This window comes from Saccostrea cucullata, unplaced genomic scaffold, assembly GCF_032062105.1.
Source record: "Saccostrea cucullata isolate Sc308-1 unplaced genomic scaffold, CSIRO_AGI_Scuc_v1 ctg7591, whole genome shotgun sequence".
NCBI classification, from domain to species: Eukaryota; Metazoa; Mollusca; class Bivalvia; order Ostreida; family Ostreidae; genus Saccostrea; species Saccostrea cuccullata.
The window spans coordinates 1-17,634 of NW_026927422.1; the positions used below are offsets into that span (position 1 = coordinate 1).

The 17,634-nt window shown below is 33.5% G+C and overlaps 2 protein-coding genes across 2 annotated transcripts; both read right to left on the reverse strand.

Moving 5' to 3' along the window:
* Positions 1–1,010: 1,010 nt before the first annotated feature.
* On the reverse strand, positions 1,011–6,855 carry LOC134274445 (alpha-catenin-like protein hmp-1; the record flags this gene model as incomplete). The annotated part of the gene is made up of 12 exons (XM_062756732.1): positions 6,694–6,855; positions 5,507–5,650; positions 4,843–4,998; positions 4,459–4,581; positions 4,192–4,371; positions 3,859–3,993; positions 3,310–3,456; positions 2,883–2,956; positions 2,308–2,464; positions 1,781–1,892; positions 1,483–1,692; positions 1,011–1,208 (listed from the first exon to the last, which is right to left on the reverse strand). Coding segments are annotated over exons 1-12 (1,717 nt in total), but the record flags the coding sequence as incomplete, so codon positions are not given.
* A 6,802-nt stretch (positions 6,856–13,657) lies between these two features.
* On the reverse strand, positions 13,658–17,153 carry LOC134274444 (uncharacterized). The gene is made up of 5 exons (XM_062756731.1): positions 16,926–17,153; positions 15,573–15,651; positions 14,911–15,098; positions 14,621–14,740; positions 13,658–14,372 (listed from the first exon to the last, which is right to left on the reverse strand). The coding sequence occupies exons 2-5, from the start codon at positions 15,634–15,636 to the stop codon at positions 13,779–13,781; spliced, it is 966 nt and encodes a 321-aa protein (XP_062612715.1). The 5' UTR covers positions 15,637–15,651; positions 16,926–17,153; the 3' UTR covers positions 13,658–13,778.
* Positions 17,154–17,634: the final 481 nt, after the last annotated feature.

Below are 17,634 nucleotides of genomic sequence, written 5' to 3' on the forward strand. Positions count from 1 at the left end.
AAAATGTTGCTGCAGTTGCATAACTCTCATCAATATCTATCAGCATATGAAGTTTGATGAAAATATCTTCGATAGTTTCTTTGAAACTTAGCTTTGAACAGAGCTAAACGCAAAGTGTGTTGGAAGGACGGAAGGACAGAAGGACGGAAGACGGACATGACAAACACTATATGCCCCGGCCATATTCATGGCGGGGCATAAAAATTGACAGCTATTGCATCACACCCCGTGCCGTGATTCACACTGACTTCAATCACAACATTGAGTTGGCGGGAGATCATGAATGCATGGCGTTAATTACCGCCATGCAAAAAACGGCTTGGGGAAAACACTGCTATTACCCTTTTAACAGCTGTTTAAACAGTCTGTAAGGTAAAATACATTTATTCTGTTATTCCTACGAACTATAATAATCTGGCCCGAAAACTTACTCCCGACAGAGTTTTCTTTCTTTCATTTAGACTTACCTACAAGGTGTCGCTGTTGACACGATCGATCAGAAAATATTCTTCCGCATCCTCACAAGAGTTTATTCAATTTAGTTTTTTTTTAATTTGGTTTATCTTGTCTTCAGTTGCGAAAATTAAATAAAAATAACAAGGTATGTAATTAAGAACTTCCTGAGTAATTTTCATAACAAAACAACAAAAGTAGAATAGAATTGAAGAAGTGACGAGAACTATTTTATCCTGCTCATGTTTACTAGAAAACACAGTGAACTCTTTGCCGTAAAGATACCGAGAGCTATATGGCTTCGTAAGCCACAAAAAACTGCTTTTAGCATACTGTGCAATCATCAAATTTCATGTAGGTTAATTTTTCTTATTTTACAGGTATGGAAAGGCCAACGAATTCATGACCATCACAAAATGAAAAATTTTAAATGCATTACTTCTCAACACTTCTCCAACCATGAAATAAAATCCCTACAAATCAAGATTTTTTTCTTAAACCTTGAAAATTTGCCTCCAGTAAAATATGTAATTTAACAGTACTGTAAGTTATATTACCTTTCTGCAGTTGCTTGACAAACACCAACAATCCATTCCTGTACAGTGGGTCCTTATGTCCACTAATGATTCTTTCTGCCATCTGACACACCCTTCTGGCTCCACCAATCAGAGACTTCACTGCCGACCCCAGACCAAGGTCATCTTCCTCAGTCAGAAACCCACGGCAGAGGGAAATATCCTCCTTTATTCTAGACTCTGAAAGTAATGTCAGATCATTCAGATGTTGAAAAATTTTGAAGTTAGATTTAATCAAATGAATGTAAAAGGAAGAACTTAAACATTTTTACATCTTGCAAAGTACTGGAGCTTTTTAAAGATTTTTTTTCTAAATTTCATTCATTGGTTGCCTGTCATCAGTGAAATTGCAAATCAGGCATTTAGTTAAATATTCCTCTAAACAAACATGTTCAGATTTACATACATTTTCCCCCAAATTATGTGTATATTAAGGAAACTTGATAAAATGTACCTGAGACTTGCATAAATATACTTGGGTCAGTCATTTCATCCAGAACCTGCATCAGGGATGTCAATTCAAATGTCCACTCCTTCATCAATAATTTGACATGCCTTACAGCCATCTTGTCCTGAGATTTCTTTGCCATGGCAACAACTGCAGGCACAATATCTGGGTCAAGTCTCTCTAGGTGACACACACATCGGCGAATGGTTCTAACACCTGATGAAACAAAAGAATTCCAATAAATTTTTTTTTTCAATTCTGATGATTCATCAAAAGTACAATTATTCTCATTCTAAAAGCATACGTTGTGCATCTGTGGAGCTGGCAGCAGCAAATGTGGCTATCTGTCTCATTTTATCTGCATGTGTCTGGAATTCTGTTACCAATTCTTTCATATGCTGCTCAAATCCCTTTTCCTGGAAAAGAAATCTTTCAATGCATTCAGATGCACACTTACTTAATACATGTACATGTATTTAAACTTTCAATTGAAAATATAAAGATGGGGCAGTATTAAAACTTTCTGCTCCTAGAAGCATTTAAAAATTCAAAGATTCCTCTCTAAAATATATTCTAGAATTAAACTCCACGCCTCAGTACTGTAAATCACTTTTTATTCGCGAGAACTTTATTTTCACGTAATTACGCAAGGCATTGTGCTCGCAAAAATTTAATTCTCGCGTATAATACATGTAGTATTCCTTAAGATTATACAGAGCAATAACCACAATTCGTGAAAATTTTGTCTCGCTAATCAAGAGTCAATAACTATCTCACGAAAATAAGGTGTCGCGAAAATTTAGTGATCTACAGTAATCAAACAAGCTTGACCTGTGTAGAATACATGGCAGCTTTCACCAGTCTCTCCAGTGGTTCTGTGGTTTCTTTGAAGATGTCTACCACCAGGTTCAGTAAGGCCAGGTTCACATCCTTTTCTAGTTCACAGAATTCATCAATGTAGTTCTCACAGCATTCATCATAATCCTCCCTGTAAATAGAGCACAGACTAAAACAGGAACACTGATTTTATTAAACTGGTTTTATGACTAATTTTATGCTTCACATGAAATAATTTGACGTGCCTGTAATTTCTTAAGTTAAAAAATAAGCATCTTCATCGATTCTGCAAAGCAGAAGCATAGCACAAGCCCTATGTCTCTGCATGTAAGTACATTTACAAGATTTACATGTATCTCATTAATTATACTACATAAACATTTTACAGATTTACTACACATACATGTAGCTAATTACATTGCAACTGATTATTTGTACAAAATTTAGATCTGAAATTTCCATCATACATCATACTTTCTGGGTGTCATATTTATGGAAGAAATAGAACATTTTAGTATTTTAAGTTTAAATTAAAGATTAGTACAATGTTGATCCTTCAAATTTCCTACCCAATTGCAGGCAGCTCAGGATTATTTTTCATTGCATTGTGAAGCTGAAGAACTCTGCTTTTCAACTGCAAGACCTTGAAATATCAATATTTCTATTAAGCATCTACAAATGTACATACTGATTTAACTAGTCTACAATTTATTCAAGCAAAGCATCTCCATGCAACTAGCACAAACTACACACTCTTTCTATTTAAAGCACTCATTCATACCCATTAATTTATTACATAGGTATCACATATGATTTACAATTTCATATTCAAATCAATACATCACCGTTTTCATATTTACATTCAAGAAAAAAACTTACTGATTGCAATAAAAATTCTTTGCACCCCTGATTTATATTGTCCATGTGAATAACATGCAAAAAATTTAAATAAAAATCATCTTATCCTTTAGTAAGCTTGAACATTTATCCCCTAACCCTCTGGCAGGTCTTGACGATGATATTCCTGTAGTAGTCCAGACACAGGTGAGCCACCAGCATACTGTGGCGGACCAGGTTCTCTGTCCAAGTCTCCAGATCATCATCCAGATCACCGCGCTTCTCCACAGACAGCGCCTCTAACACCTAGGGGCAAAAAGTAAAGCAAAAACTGAACAAGGGGACTGCAGAGTGGAGCATCCTCTCACTAAAAGCATTAATCTAGAAATCAAAGAAGCATTCAACATGGATCCCAATGCAAAATAGGTTACTTCCATTTTGCTCCAGGACAAACTAACACACACAGTTGTGTTACTATATTCCCTCCAACTCAAGTGCTAGGGGATTCATAGTACACTGTATATAGCTTAAAACTATCTTCAAATCTATTGTTAAGACACCTGTACTACTTTACAAGCTACTTTCAGATGTTCATCTAATACATTACAGGTATTCATAAACTGTGTTCTTGAAGATATTCCCTAGTGACAAAACACTCCATTAATAAAAATTAACAGGGGAGGTAACTCTACAAAACATTAGACAGACCTGGTCAATCTTGGTGACAAAGTAGCCTGGTTCCTCTACGTCCAGGAAATCCTCGTCAGTGAATTTGTTTTCTACAGCCTCCATAATGTCTGACACAGCTGACTGAGTCTGGTTAATCACAAAGGATTTACTCATCTGTAAAACAAAGTATTCATAGCATGTATTAGCAAAACAATGTAAAAAGTATTTGGAAGTTATACAGGACGACTCTGAGCCACACTGTTAACTTTCAAATTTATATCTCTCAGACATGAGAAAATTTTTCAATGAATTCTTGATTCACTACAGCCAAAATTAAAATTTTCTGCAGCAGATTTTACATGAATTTTTCACCTGTGCTTGTTGATTTTTGGGGTACTTGATATAACTCTGAAGTGCCACACTCATTGAAGGAATAGATTTTTTCAGTAGATTGAGAGCTGTTATTATTCTCTCCCTTTGATGATTCTGACATAATTCCATCTGACGTTTCTGGGCCAGCGAGCACAGCAGTGTTGTACCATCAGTGAAGCTCTGTAGATCAAGATTACAGAGGAAATTAGAAAAATTGGAGTAATTATAAAATATCTGCAGATATGATGAACAAGGGGTAGTTCATACCTTGAAATTAGACAGTAAATCAGGCATGCGACTAATTGTACTAAGTCTGGTGAGGCAATCAACGACCAAGCGACCAGCACTGACAATTTTTCTGACCTCTGCATCATCAGACACAAGCAAGACCTTCAACAGAAATACAGTAAAACAACTTATGAAGATCTTTGTAATAATGAAAGCTTGGTTAAATAGTACACAATGATCTACAGTACGGGGGTACAATTTTTTTGTATATGGGTGTATAGATTCTTGGTTATAAGGAAGCTAGGAAAATTTGAGGTCCCAGAGTTTTTACAATACTTTGTACATACACTGCTCAAACTTCCCAAATTACCAACTGAACACATGAACGTACATTCTTAAATTAAAATATTTTCATATTGTTACCTTCATTGTTCCTTGTAAAACATCTTTAGCTGCACTAATGACTTTTGTACGAATTTCTTTAGATGAATCATCCCCAAGCCTCTGGGAGGCTATGTATAAACCACTACTGGCTAAATCCAAAATCTCACAAGCACTCATCATCTGTCTCTGGTAATCCTAAAATTTATAGGTTAACTTATTAGTAAAAGATGCACGGTTATATCGTTTTAATGCTTAAGTGACAAATTTATTGTCCTTGACGATACATTACATATTCATACATGTTATAAATGAATAAAACAATAATCTGAATGTATTTATCATACTGTAGAAGTACTTTTTTCCACGTGGTATTAATTTACGCCATTTACGCAGTCACAAATTTTTTGCGGAAGTTTGTCCAAGAATACTTATAAATGTAAAGCATATAGTAATAGTCTGAGAAATCTGTGTAATTTTCAGCCCGCGGATTAAGCGGAAATTGAGATTCCACGGAATTATGACCCTGTGGAAAAAAAGTATGTTTACAGTAATTAATATATTACATTATGATTATGCATATTATTCACTTATAAGTTGAGATTATCTTTTACAAAAGCAAATCTTTACAAAATTTCTATCACACTCCCCCTTGTCCATCATGCTTCACAGCTTAAGCTTCATACTTGCTTTTAACTTTGAATACCTGGTCAGGAGAGTTGTTTGCTCTCTCTTTTCCAATCTTAATGAGGTGTTCTGCAGCTTTCATAACGGCCTGAGCACAGGGACCCATGTGATCTGGCTTCCCCACACCATTCTCCGACTCATCCAGTATAATCAACAAGGAAACCTGTTATCAATGTTAAAAATTTGCACATAGAATTTTGATAATCTGTGCAAAACTGGCATATTGTTTTATCAGTTGTGAATCAGTAATTAACAGTCCAGTCCAACACGAAAAATCGTAATATTACTAAAATTCGTAATATAAGCAATTTCTGACTCTTCTAAGAGTTACTTCCCTTTTTTCTGATACAACCTCCTTGTTATGTTTCATCAGAGATTATATGTCTCTGGTTTCATCAAATCATCGTGGATATGCATGTATTTTCTTTGTTTTGATGCATTTGATCCAAGTGCATGCAGAGTCAGAGCCTCGTGAAAGTTGTACAAGTTATATCCCGTAACATCTCGTTGTTGGGGACGAGGGTCTGATTTTTATGGTAGACTTCGGAAAAAATATAGGGAGTTCGGGGATTATAGACCATTGTGGCAAGATTGAGGATACATTGAAGTTTTATGGAAAATTGTTTCCATCCCTGGGAAAATTCTTATAAAAGAAAAATAAAACAAAATTTTCACTCACCCATTACTACTGTTACTTTCTTCTTACATTTTCATACTTTTCGATAGACGTCACTGACCGAAATGACCACGTGATACTAGTACCATTGGGGCATAATGTATTTCTGACGTCATACTTTCCTTAACACCATTCAGTTTCTTTCAATGCTTTGTTTGTCTTACATTACGAAAACTCGTAATATAGTCTCTCACAACTTGCTATATTACGAGTTTTCGTAATTTAACTATATTACGAAAAAGAGTAATATAAGAATAATATTACGATATTCTGTAATATTACGATTTTTCGTATTGGACTGGACTGATTAAGTAAAACGACTGTGTATTGTACATTGTCGATACACCATTGATTGTCTGCTTAGATTGTCTAAAGACCCTCTTAGCAATGCTTTACTAGTATGCATTATAAAATATGAATCAGAAATAAACACATTCAGAAAATGATAAATATTAATTCTGATGGGGTGTGTCGCAAGCTATCAACTTATCAGAAAATATGAAAAAAATATATCAAATTGTTCCATGTACCTGTGAAGCTATTGGCGCCAATACCCTCTCAATTGATTTGGTCTGTACTAAGTTAGATAGAAGTCCATTTGTGACCTCCATGGTTCCTTGACAAAGATTCTAAAATTCAGAAAATGCATAAAACTTTTTTTAAAAATATTGATTACACTTGCTAAGGATAAATGCGCCTCCAAACGCTAGAGAGCTTTAAAGGGAGATTACTCTTATTTCAGTTTTTGTTTCGAGACTAATACTTCTCCAGTATCTTGGACACAGACTACCAATTATTTTGCTATACATTCCTTTATACTATAAAAAATGATTTAAAAAATTACACCAGCTCAACTTACCTGAAACTTGGCACAGAGTAAGAAGAATTCAAGTCCAAAAATTTTTCAGACTCTCAGGAAAATTCATCGTATGCAGTTCCTGCTAAGGCATCGCAAATAACCCCTACCCTGCTTTTTTCACTTTCTCTTTGGGGAAAGGGTAAATATGGGCCACTTTACACCCTTACTACTACGCGCTTAAGTGCAAAATTTCACATATTAACAATTTTATATTTTTTTTCAATCCCTCTCCTTTCCATCTATACCCAAAAATAACATCAGTCCACCCCATAAACACCCCAAAGAATTTTTAAGAAAAAACCTCTATTTTTAAACTGGAACTACTTGAGTGGTCAATGAAATAGGGGTAAAATTAGTAGTCTGTAACCTAATAAGGACACAAACCTTGTCTGATTTTGCTGAAATTTGACATGCTGGAGTCTTTTGTATTTACAAAATGGCCGGTGAAGTTTCATTGAAATTGATGATTCCTAAGCTGAGTTATGGCCCTTTAATTGATGTGCTGGAACACCTTAAATCAGAGGGTAAAATTAGCATTAGGCACACAGTTCTCAGATTTGAAATGCTCACAGATCACATAGATGACAGTTATTTTCTTTCCTTATATTTTTGTATACTAGATAAATATGTCCTACACTAATTTCAAGAACAAAACTTCACCTATTGCATAAGTAAATATTTTAAACAATTTTTCAAAAAAATACCTTCAAAAAGCATAAAATTCTTAGAAATATTAAAAATAAAAATATCTAGCACATTTTAATTTTAGTAAAACAAATATCAAAAAATTCTACAATATATAGACTATAAAAAATTAGTATAAAAGTTAGGAGAAAGAGATTAATACCTTTGTTATAAGCAGATTATCCAACCTGGTCAATTCAGCCTCTGTCAGGAAGTGGTACTTACTACTCTAATTGGATTATCCCTGGTCATATTCAGACTACTTTGATGGGTGTTTTTTGTAACAATATGCATTATTAGATAATAAATACCAAAAATTCTGTGAAATTTTGAATTTTATAATTCTGAATTTACAAAAAAAAGGAATTTATATATGCATTTTACCTACATACATTCTTCAGGCTGCTGTAGAAAAAGGGGAGGGAACTCTGCACTGTAAAAGTACCAAAAACAAAATGATTTAAAAGCATGTCTATATACTTTCAATGGTTCAGCATAGAAAATACTTACAATGCCTGTGTCACTTATAATCACTCCTGGAGTTCCTTGGAATTTGACTTTAAAGAACAGGGGGGGGGGGGGGTTAGAAGGTTCTATTAAAATGGAGTTCTATTAAAATTCTGTCATACCTGTGGAGCACTATTTCTGCACAATGTTTATCCAAAATCTTGAAAACACATTTCCTTGTCAAAAACTGATGATTTTGTCTGATATACAACCACCGACAATGATGTCCAAGATGCCACAAGAGTAGAAGAAGTCAGTAGGACCAAACATCCCATATGAAATGTTGAGCACCTTACTGACCTCACCTGTCTTGGACAATCACAGATCTGTGCCAGCAATCAGACAGCAAATATTCAATTCCAAAAGAAGAAGGAAAAAGAGAAAGTTTCAGAGAGTACACATTGATTGGCAAGAGATGATGATGACAGATGAAAACAGTGTAAAAAAAAAAAAGAAATCAAACACAAAAAATAATACAAACTTAAGAGTCAGTTGACTATATACCTTTAATTTGGCTGTTGTGGACTGTAATATTGTTGACAGCTGTATCTTGTTTTCTGAATGATCATTGTCTCTGCTACTGGTACAAAATTGTTCACTTCTGACTGGCAACTGGCCTGATATTTTATGAAGTCACCTATCCAGGCTATAACTGCTTGCAATCCCACATCAGTCAGCTAGAAATGAGGCACTGAAAAAAATTTATGAATTTCAACTTTAGTTTACATTCATAGTTAATAAGTAATTGTGTCAAATTAATAAGTAACTGTGTCAACTATAATCACAGACACCAAGTAGCCAAAGTTTTTAGAAATTAGGCAATTATTTCCTATAACAACAGTGTAATCTGACCAATCAAATGATTGAAACATACCTTGGTTTTTGAGCTCCATTTGGCATTTAAAATAACAGGATAGGCGAAGAATGGGTTTTATGTCACCTACAACATTATATATAGAATCAAAATTCATATTGCATAAATTCTTGACACACAGCAATTGCACACATTACGTCATACCCTTTGACAACCTGAGCAGGTGCCCCCTCCCCCTTTTCAATTTTCTAAATCCATTTAACCTCTCCAAAATACAATTTTTTCCATTAAATTTGTCAACAATTTGCATAATTAGTTCCAAATTATCCAAAAAGTGCCAATAAATTGATTAACGGGAGATTTGACCTTTGACCTCATAGGACACAGACTACCAATTATTTTGCTATACATTCCTTTATACTATAAAAAATGATTTAAAAAATTACACCAGCTCAACTTACCTGAAACTTGGCACAGAGTAAGAAGAATTCAAGTCCAAAAATTTTTCAGACTCTCAGGAAAATTCATCGTATGCAGTTCCTGCTAAGGCATCGCAAATAACCCCTACCCTGCTTTTTTCACTTTCTCTTTGGGGAAAGGGTAAATATGGGCCACTTTACACCCTTACTACTACGCGCTTAAGTGCAAAATTTCACATATTAACAATTTTATATTTTTTTTCAATCCCTCTCCTTTCCATCTATACCCAAAAATAACATCAGTCCACCCCATAAACACCCCAAAGAATTTTTAAGAAAAAACCTCTATTTTTAAACTGGAACTACTTGAGTGGTCAATGAAATAGGGGTAAAATTAGTAGTCTGTAACCTCTTGGAATATTTTTTTCTAGTAAAGGTACTTTTAATGATGCAAAATCACATTTGGTTCAACAAGCCAGAAAAGCTATGTATATTGTTCTTAGAAAATCTAGGAAATTGATCTGCAACTGCAAGTTTTTGGCACTATTGTTGTACAGCTATTTTGTTGTATGGTCTAGAAGTATAGGGTTTTGAAAACTGTAGCATTTTAGAATCCTTTCATATGGAATTTTGTACAAAAAAAAAAAAAAAAAAAAGATTGAAAGTTAAAAAAAGCTACTCCTCATTGCATTGTTTATGGAGAACTGGGTAGAATACCACTTAGTATATTAGTAAAGTCTAGAATGGCTAGTTTCTGTAAAAATGAGAATTTTTCCTTCACATTGTACATGTATACTCAATTTTGTATCAATTTAGTTTGAAAGGTTTACTTGTTCAGTTGTTAAACATACCCCATGTGGGGGCTTTAGTGAAATAAAAAGTTTCAGTTTCCCTTTTCCCCAATAGGCAATATTTCATTAAAAAAAAACTCCAAATGGCATACATGTATGTGTACGATTACTTGAAATCAGTTAATTCATTTGAAAATGATGGAATAGTGACACCGTTCAGGCACGTAGCATCGATTTTGAAAGTGGGGGGCCAGCCACAGAATTTTTTTTTACTTACCTGAAAAAGTTGACAAGCAAAAAAAGAAAAAAAAAGAAAAGGAAAATTGCCCAAAGTCGAAAATCCTATTTCGTGGCCGGGGGGGGGGGGGGGGGGGGGAGTTTGAGGCAAACTTTTTCACTAACATTTCCTTCATATTACTTTACTTTAGTATAAAGTGGGGGGGGGGGGCAATCAGCCTTTCAATGAACATTTTCAATAGTAAAAGTATTGTTGGCAAGAAAAGTGGGGGGGGGGGGGCAGCTGCCCCCCCCCCCCCCCCCCCCCCCTGTTGCTACGTGCCTGCGGTTATTTGAAGTACGTAGATCCACAGATCAATATTATAGCATACAGTGTATGTGCAAAGATAAAATCGTTTGATCTAAACTCACGTTACGGTTAGTATGCTATACATGTATAAAATTTACGATATAAGCTTAAATATAAAGTAAGATGCTGATTAAAAAAAAAAATAATTACATGTATACTTCAATTCTTTTGAAAACATCTTTACAAAGAGTAAGATTTTTTTTTTCAATTTGATTCATTTAACATTTTTAAAGTTTCACTTAAAGCTGGTCTAGAGATACAATGGTTTTACTAAGAACCTACAAGACTAGGTTTGTAGTCATATATATAACTCCTTTTATTTCTATCTCATAGGATGAACGACAAGTTGTATTTTGAACATAGCTATCTTAACAACTTGACAACCTTTCTTAGATACAAATTTACTTCAATTAAACCTGTCAAACTTTTAAAAACTTCATTCTCACTAACTCAGACACGTAGCAACAGTATCAATTTAGTGATGTGGTAATTGTATTTGTAGAAAATTTGACACTGAAAGAAGTCTGTGTTGAAAAAAGCTGGCTTTTACACCCCATCCCCCATCTCCCACCCCCACAGAATATGATTTTTTTTTTTTTTTTTGCTTGTCAACTCTTTTCAGGTAAGTAATTTTTTTTTATTTTCCCTGACTGCCCCCCCCCCTTTCAAAAACGATGCTACGTCACTGTAACTTTCTTTCTGACTTTACATATAAACTGAATATGCATTTCAGAAGGGGAAGTGTGTGTGTGCATGTGTGTGTGGGGGGGGGGAGGGGTTAATCGTTTGAAAGAGGGCAGGGGTCTTTGTTATACATAGGATTCGGAATCAGGGGGGAGGGGGTCTTAGCTTAAGTAAACGCTAAGAGGTCCATGATTATTAACTCTATTTGTTATGTATAGCATGGGGAAATGTACGATTTTCTATCTCAGCACATTTTTTTCCTTCTCTTTTATCCACTTCTCTCCTTATCACCATTAAAATATCTTAAAATTCTAAATGTCAAGTATCCTATCACTCCCTAAACTTAATTGCCAAACTGGACTGCTATAAGAACTATTTTTGCTTTCGACTATCAGGTATCAGTGATATATTAGCGATAACATTTCGCCATCAACAAAGCTGCAGACGATAACTGTTAACTAGTTAACTTATCGGCTGTCAACATTTAAGGTCACACACAATGTAGTTTGAACTTTATTGAGTTCTTCCCTGCAGTTGAAGAGTTCCACTAAATGAAGGACATGTGTGGAATACTTTTAATGTTTATTTATGGATTTGCACACCTCTTCTTAACAAATTTTGATAGAAAAAATATCTGGAATTCATGTTTTATAATTTTTGTACATTTTTCTTTGTTTAATGTAAAACTGTTCATAATATGATATCTTTTCAAAACCCCTGGTAACGCATGCTGATTTTTTGTGTAAGAACATGTAATTGTATTATAAGTTTAAATTTAGAATATCTTGAAAAATTATCAGTAGGTAAGGTACCTTGTGTATGTTCTTTAATTACAATCAGAAATGTCAAGGAACAGTCCTGGCCCAGGTCTGATTTCAACTTACACGTATACAGAGCAGGCACGTAACAACATGATAACTTTTTACCATTAGAAAATGTTTATTGAATGGCCCCCACTTTTTTGTAAGAGTAACCTGGGTAAAATAAGGACAATGTAGTATATCAGAAGAAAACTGATTTGGTACTTAAAGAAGTATATGTAGAATCTAACCCCCCCCCCCCCCCCAACCCCAACAAAACCCACGCCAAAACTCGAAATATGATTTTCGAGTTTGGGCAATATTTTTTTGCTTGTCATGTTTTTTTTTATTCAGGTAGGTTGAAATTTTTTCTCTGGTTGTCCCCCTTTTCAAAAATGATGCTACGTCACTGTAGAAGTCTGGAGGAAATACCAGAGGAAAGGGCAAGATTAACTGACAGGAAGTCTTCTTGCTATCTGTAATCTACACTGATATGAATGCATTTGAAGTTCATGTTCATAAAATTATTTTCACTTTTTCTTTCCTTTCTCATGTAGGAAAGATCTGTAATAAATGGATTTACATTCCTATTAATCCTTAAAAGACTTTACTTCAAATGGATGAGTAGTTTGCGAGATCACTCGCGGACTTAGAAGGAAAGTAACTAGAGCAAAGCTCGTTGTAAAGCAACGAGTAGGTCTTCCGTCCGTCTTCAGAAGCACTGCTTCAAAGATAGGTAAATAAAAGTTGTGTTTTCGTTCAAAAGAAAGCCTCCAAACCAAAATTGATATCCATCTGTATTTAGTATTTTATATGATTGAAATCTATGTTGATTTTGGTGAAAAATTTAAAGCGGTTTAAGACAACTTCCGGTTTGACCGAAATTGACTCCAATCGCTAGAAAAACGATTAAGCATCCTTTCGATTGTTCACACCCGTTGTAGACCTTTCGTATGTATTGATCGTAAACAGACTAAACCATGCCATATTAAGTATTTTAAAAATATCCTCGTAAATGGTATGAACTAAATTGGATAAAATACAATTTAAAGATGTGATAGGTCTAAAGATGGGATATGTTATATAAAATTTATATTTAAAGAAGTCATATTACAGCGATTGCTAAACTTGCAAAAAGCCTTCTTTAAATGAGATACTTAGAATCCTTGTAACGTGAAATCATTTGTCATTTAATATTCATAATTAAAATCATCAGAGGAAAAAATAAAATAGTTTGTGAATCGCTCTTAATTCTGAAAACTTTACTGAAATAAATATCATCCATATAAATAATCATAAATTATATCATAACAAAATACAATTTTAAAATATACAGAGTATAATCTGATTTGATTACTATAATATACAGTAAATTAATCAAGCTTTGCTTATATAGATGTACATGTATAACAAATAATTCACTATAAAAACTATATATTTGAAGAAAAAACATCTTTGGTGAAATGCAATACTATAGTTTTGATTGTTCTTCACTATAGGGCTTCCCATGCACATCAGCAGAGACGGACACTTTTTCATTGTCACTATGATTAGAGTCGTTATGCTTAAGAATACCCTTTTGAGGAGTCTTTGTATATTTCACCAATCCGTCGTCATCGTCTAGTGCAGCACTATTACTACTAAGTCCCTGTGAAATTTTCCTCTCTAGCTGTTTGATTTCTTTGGTGAAGGTAGCTTTCTCTGTTTTCACCTCGTCCTCATAGGAGAAAATACTCTTTTCCCCATACCAGTTTGGTTCACTTTGTTGGTGCTTCATTCCGGGAATATCCTCCACCGATTCGGAAACCATCATGGTCTTTAAATCCGGACTAGAACCCGGATGACTACCTAGTTTCATTACTGGTTTTCCTTGCTTGTATCTCCTCTTTGCCCTTACCACAAATGGAATTCCCAGCGCTAGCAGAACTATAATCAAAACTAAAACCCCTGCAAAAATGGCAGAATGCATGGGGTAGTCCACTGATTCTTCAGTTTTATTTTCAATACGGACAATAAATGGAAGAGGATTTGAGACAGCCTGGCCATGTTCGTTAATAAGTACAACCTGGAACGAAAAAAGTAAAATGCTTAAAGTGTTCGGACTATAATACCACAAGATGCTAATATTTAATGCATGTATAAACTCATTTCTACAATCCACATGCTTTTCCAAATCCAAAGGTCAGCTGAGTTTTAGTATTTTCAGATTGTTTGTACTTAACAACTAGTTAATTGATGATTATTTATGCAATAAATGGAAAATTCACGGTGCATTTCAATCAGACTTATTAACGAACGTAATGATAAACTTACATAAAACCTAAGCTCCCTTTTCTCTTGTAGCTCGTCAGTGTGATTAGTGTCCACCACAATATAGTTGTTTCTGTCGACTGAGAAGTATTCCGAGTCGAACACACGGAAAGGGGGAGCACTCTATAAAAAAAAAAACATGGCATGAAAAAAAAAACATCATTCAAAAAGACAGATGAACTTATTGATGGTAATATTTCAAACAGTGATTTCATTTTAAGTAATATTTTTTATTTTCATGACATAAAAAAATCGCAAAAATTATTTTTACGTACATGAAATTTACAACATACCGAATTATTTTTTGACTTGAGAATTTTCAGGCGGATGTATTTCACATCCCTGGCATTCTCCGTGAGAGATTCGCCCTCAGCTAAGTTCACTTGCACTTTGTCCCCTGAGTGAAGATCTGGAAATAAGTACCCCTCCATTGCATGGCCTTCACTGTCAATCTCAAAGTCATATACTTGATGGATTTCTTCTGAAAACACAAAAATATGCCATGTATTCGAAAAGAGTATAACTTTCTAAAGGGCTGATACTCGAAATTTTCAGGATTATATGAAGAAAATAGTATTTAAATGTCTTAAAAAGGATTATGTTTATAAGATATGGTTGTTACAATTTTTAATTCTATTTTTTTTTCTTTTTTGTACATGACAAATATACATAAGATATAAGTGATTAAAACGTTCTTTGATAAGTCAAGAAGGCAACCCCGAGGTTAAAACTCATTTTCAGACAAATCAATAATTTTCACGCCTGTGTAAATAAATATCTTGTCTGACAACAAACTATATCTCTTTATCAACGTTTTTCTTAAAAGGTCATCGATTGTCCTAAACTAAAATATTTTCGTCAATAATTGGTTTATCTAGGTATACATTTCTTATCAAAATTTAAACAATTCGTACTATATTTGATTATTATTAAACGTAAATAAATGTAACCTCACCTGATGCGACATCTCCAAATAGAAGACACGTGCACGTGACAACTAAAAGCAACCATTTTGTCATTTTTCAAACACGATCCTAAATTTAAAACAATAAAAATATTTTCAGTATATATATTTCCCAAATTAAACTTAATCGCCACAATTATAAATTTACGTATTTTAAGTCACATTTTTAAAATTTTTTGGTTTGATTCACATGATGCGTTTCGACAGACACACTTCCTATTAATGGCAGTCAATGAACAAGAAGTCAAGGATAGTAGTAAAAACTTGTGAACGGAAAACGGAAGGTGACTCAAATATTACATTCTGTTTGTATCTTGTGACGTAAAGCTACCCCCGGGGGTACATCTTTCCGTGTATTAGGGAGACATACCGACTGTTACGCAGACCCGGGTGCGAGTAGATGCACATAACTGCCTAATCGTGGCCCACCCTGTTTCTAATTATTTTGTATCTTCAGGGTAATTACAAGAATAATCCAAATGGACATCTCTATCACCGTTACGGAAAGAAGGCAAGACAGTTAACATTATAACACATGTATTCTCATTAATGATTTGTATTTCTCATATTATTCTCTTCATCATTTGCATTATAAAAGTTTTAGATTTTTGGAAAAGCAATTATATTTTGCTTGTTCAATTTAATTAATTAAATCAAATGTAATGATTCTAAATGTTTTTTTGTTTTTTTCGTAAAAACTAACTACATTTATTTCTGTTTCTTCATGCTTACTCAGAACTGATTTCTTATCAATTATTAATAATTACTACATTAGTATTTTAGTTTAATTTCTTTCCTTTTATCTTTCTAAGGAAGGTCAATCATTCAATGCAATATGATAGCATATTATATAATGTACCGAAAAGGAAGACAAAGGAACTTAATTGATTGTACATAGAATCATTCATATTCAACCGAATTGTCCATATATTCATGAGATATCAAAATTAAATTTAAAATAAATTTGTTTCCAGTAGTTCTCAGATTTCAGCAAAATAGTTTTGTTAAAGTTATAGAAATGCAATCAATTAAATAATTTGAAAATATCCAATTTGTTTTTGTTATTCATTTTATCGCAAAAACATTATTATACATATTTTTAAAAAAATTATTTTTGAGATAATTTAAAAAAAAATCATTTCAAGTACAAATTGTGTATTTAATCTGCATTCTTTAAAACTCTTTTTTTTTTTTAGATTCAAAGTTCATAAAAGCAGTTTCGACATACTTTATGTATAATGTTACATAAAGTATGTAGAAAAAATCAAAATGTTAAAAAGATATGTACTCTAAAGAAAGATTTAAATTACCAAAACAAAAGATAATATATGTCAAAACACTTACAAAACTTCCCAAAACTGTCAAATTAAGGCGACGATGACAGATTTGTGTATTCGCTGCTCATCACTAGACGGCGTATGACGAACCACAAATACCCTAATATCCAAGCATTTGACGAACGTGTATAATATGAATTAAGAAAACCACGGCTAGAAATCCTTTATCTTCGATAAATAAACCTTAAAGCGGGTTTCCACCAAGTGTGTACTTTAAAATGTACCACAACACAGTCTCGCGATTGTACGGAATGCTGAGTGACAAATATATATAGTATATGTATATATAAGTAATCATATATTATCTCTAATATAAAGGTCAATTCCAGCAGTGTGTCAAGTGGATTTATCCTTATTTTAAACCACTATATAATTTTAAGTCGTTTACAAATACATTTTTAATTATTTCCCATTATTTTTTAAAACTTGTGTCATAATCAAATGCCAGTTCTAATTTTTTTTCATATTCCCAATCATAATGAAGTCTTATTACCATATCAATAATACTGGATTAAAACAAAATCACGAAAATCCTTACTGTATAATATAAACTTCAAGGGTTTTCGTAAATTTTCTACAAAGTTTTCTTTCATCTCACGAAAATATTAACAACAGTTCAATACATGGTGTTTATCAATGATGGATACTCAAAAGCTGCAAGAAAGATTAGTTTTGGAAAATTCGCAACTAAAGAGTTATCATAAACAAAAATATCA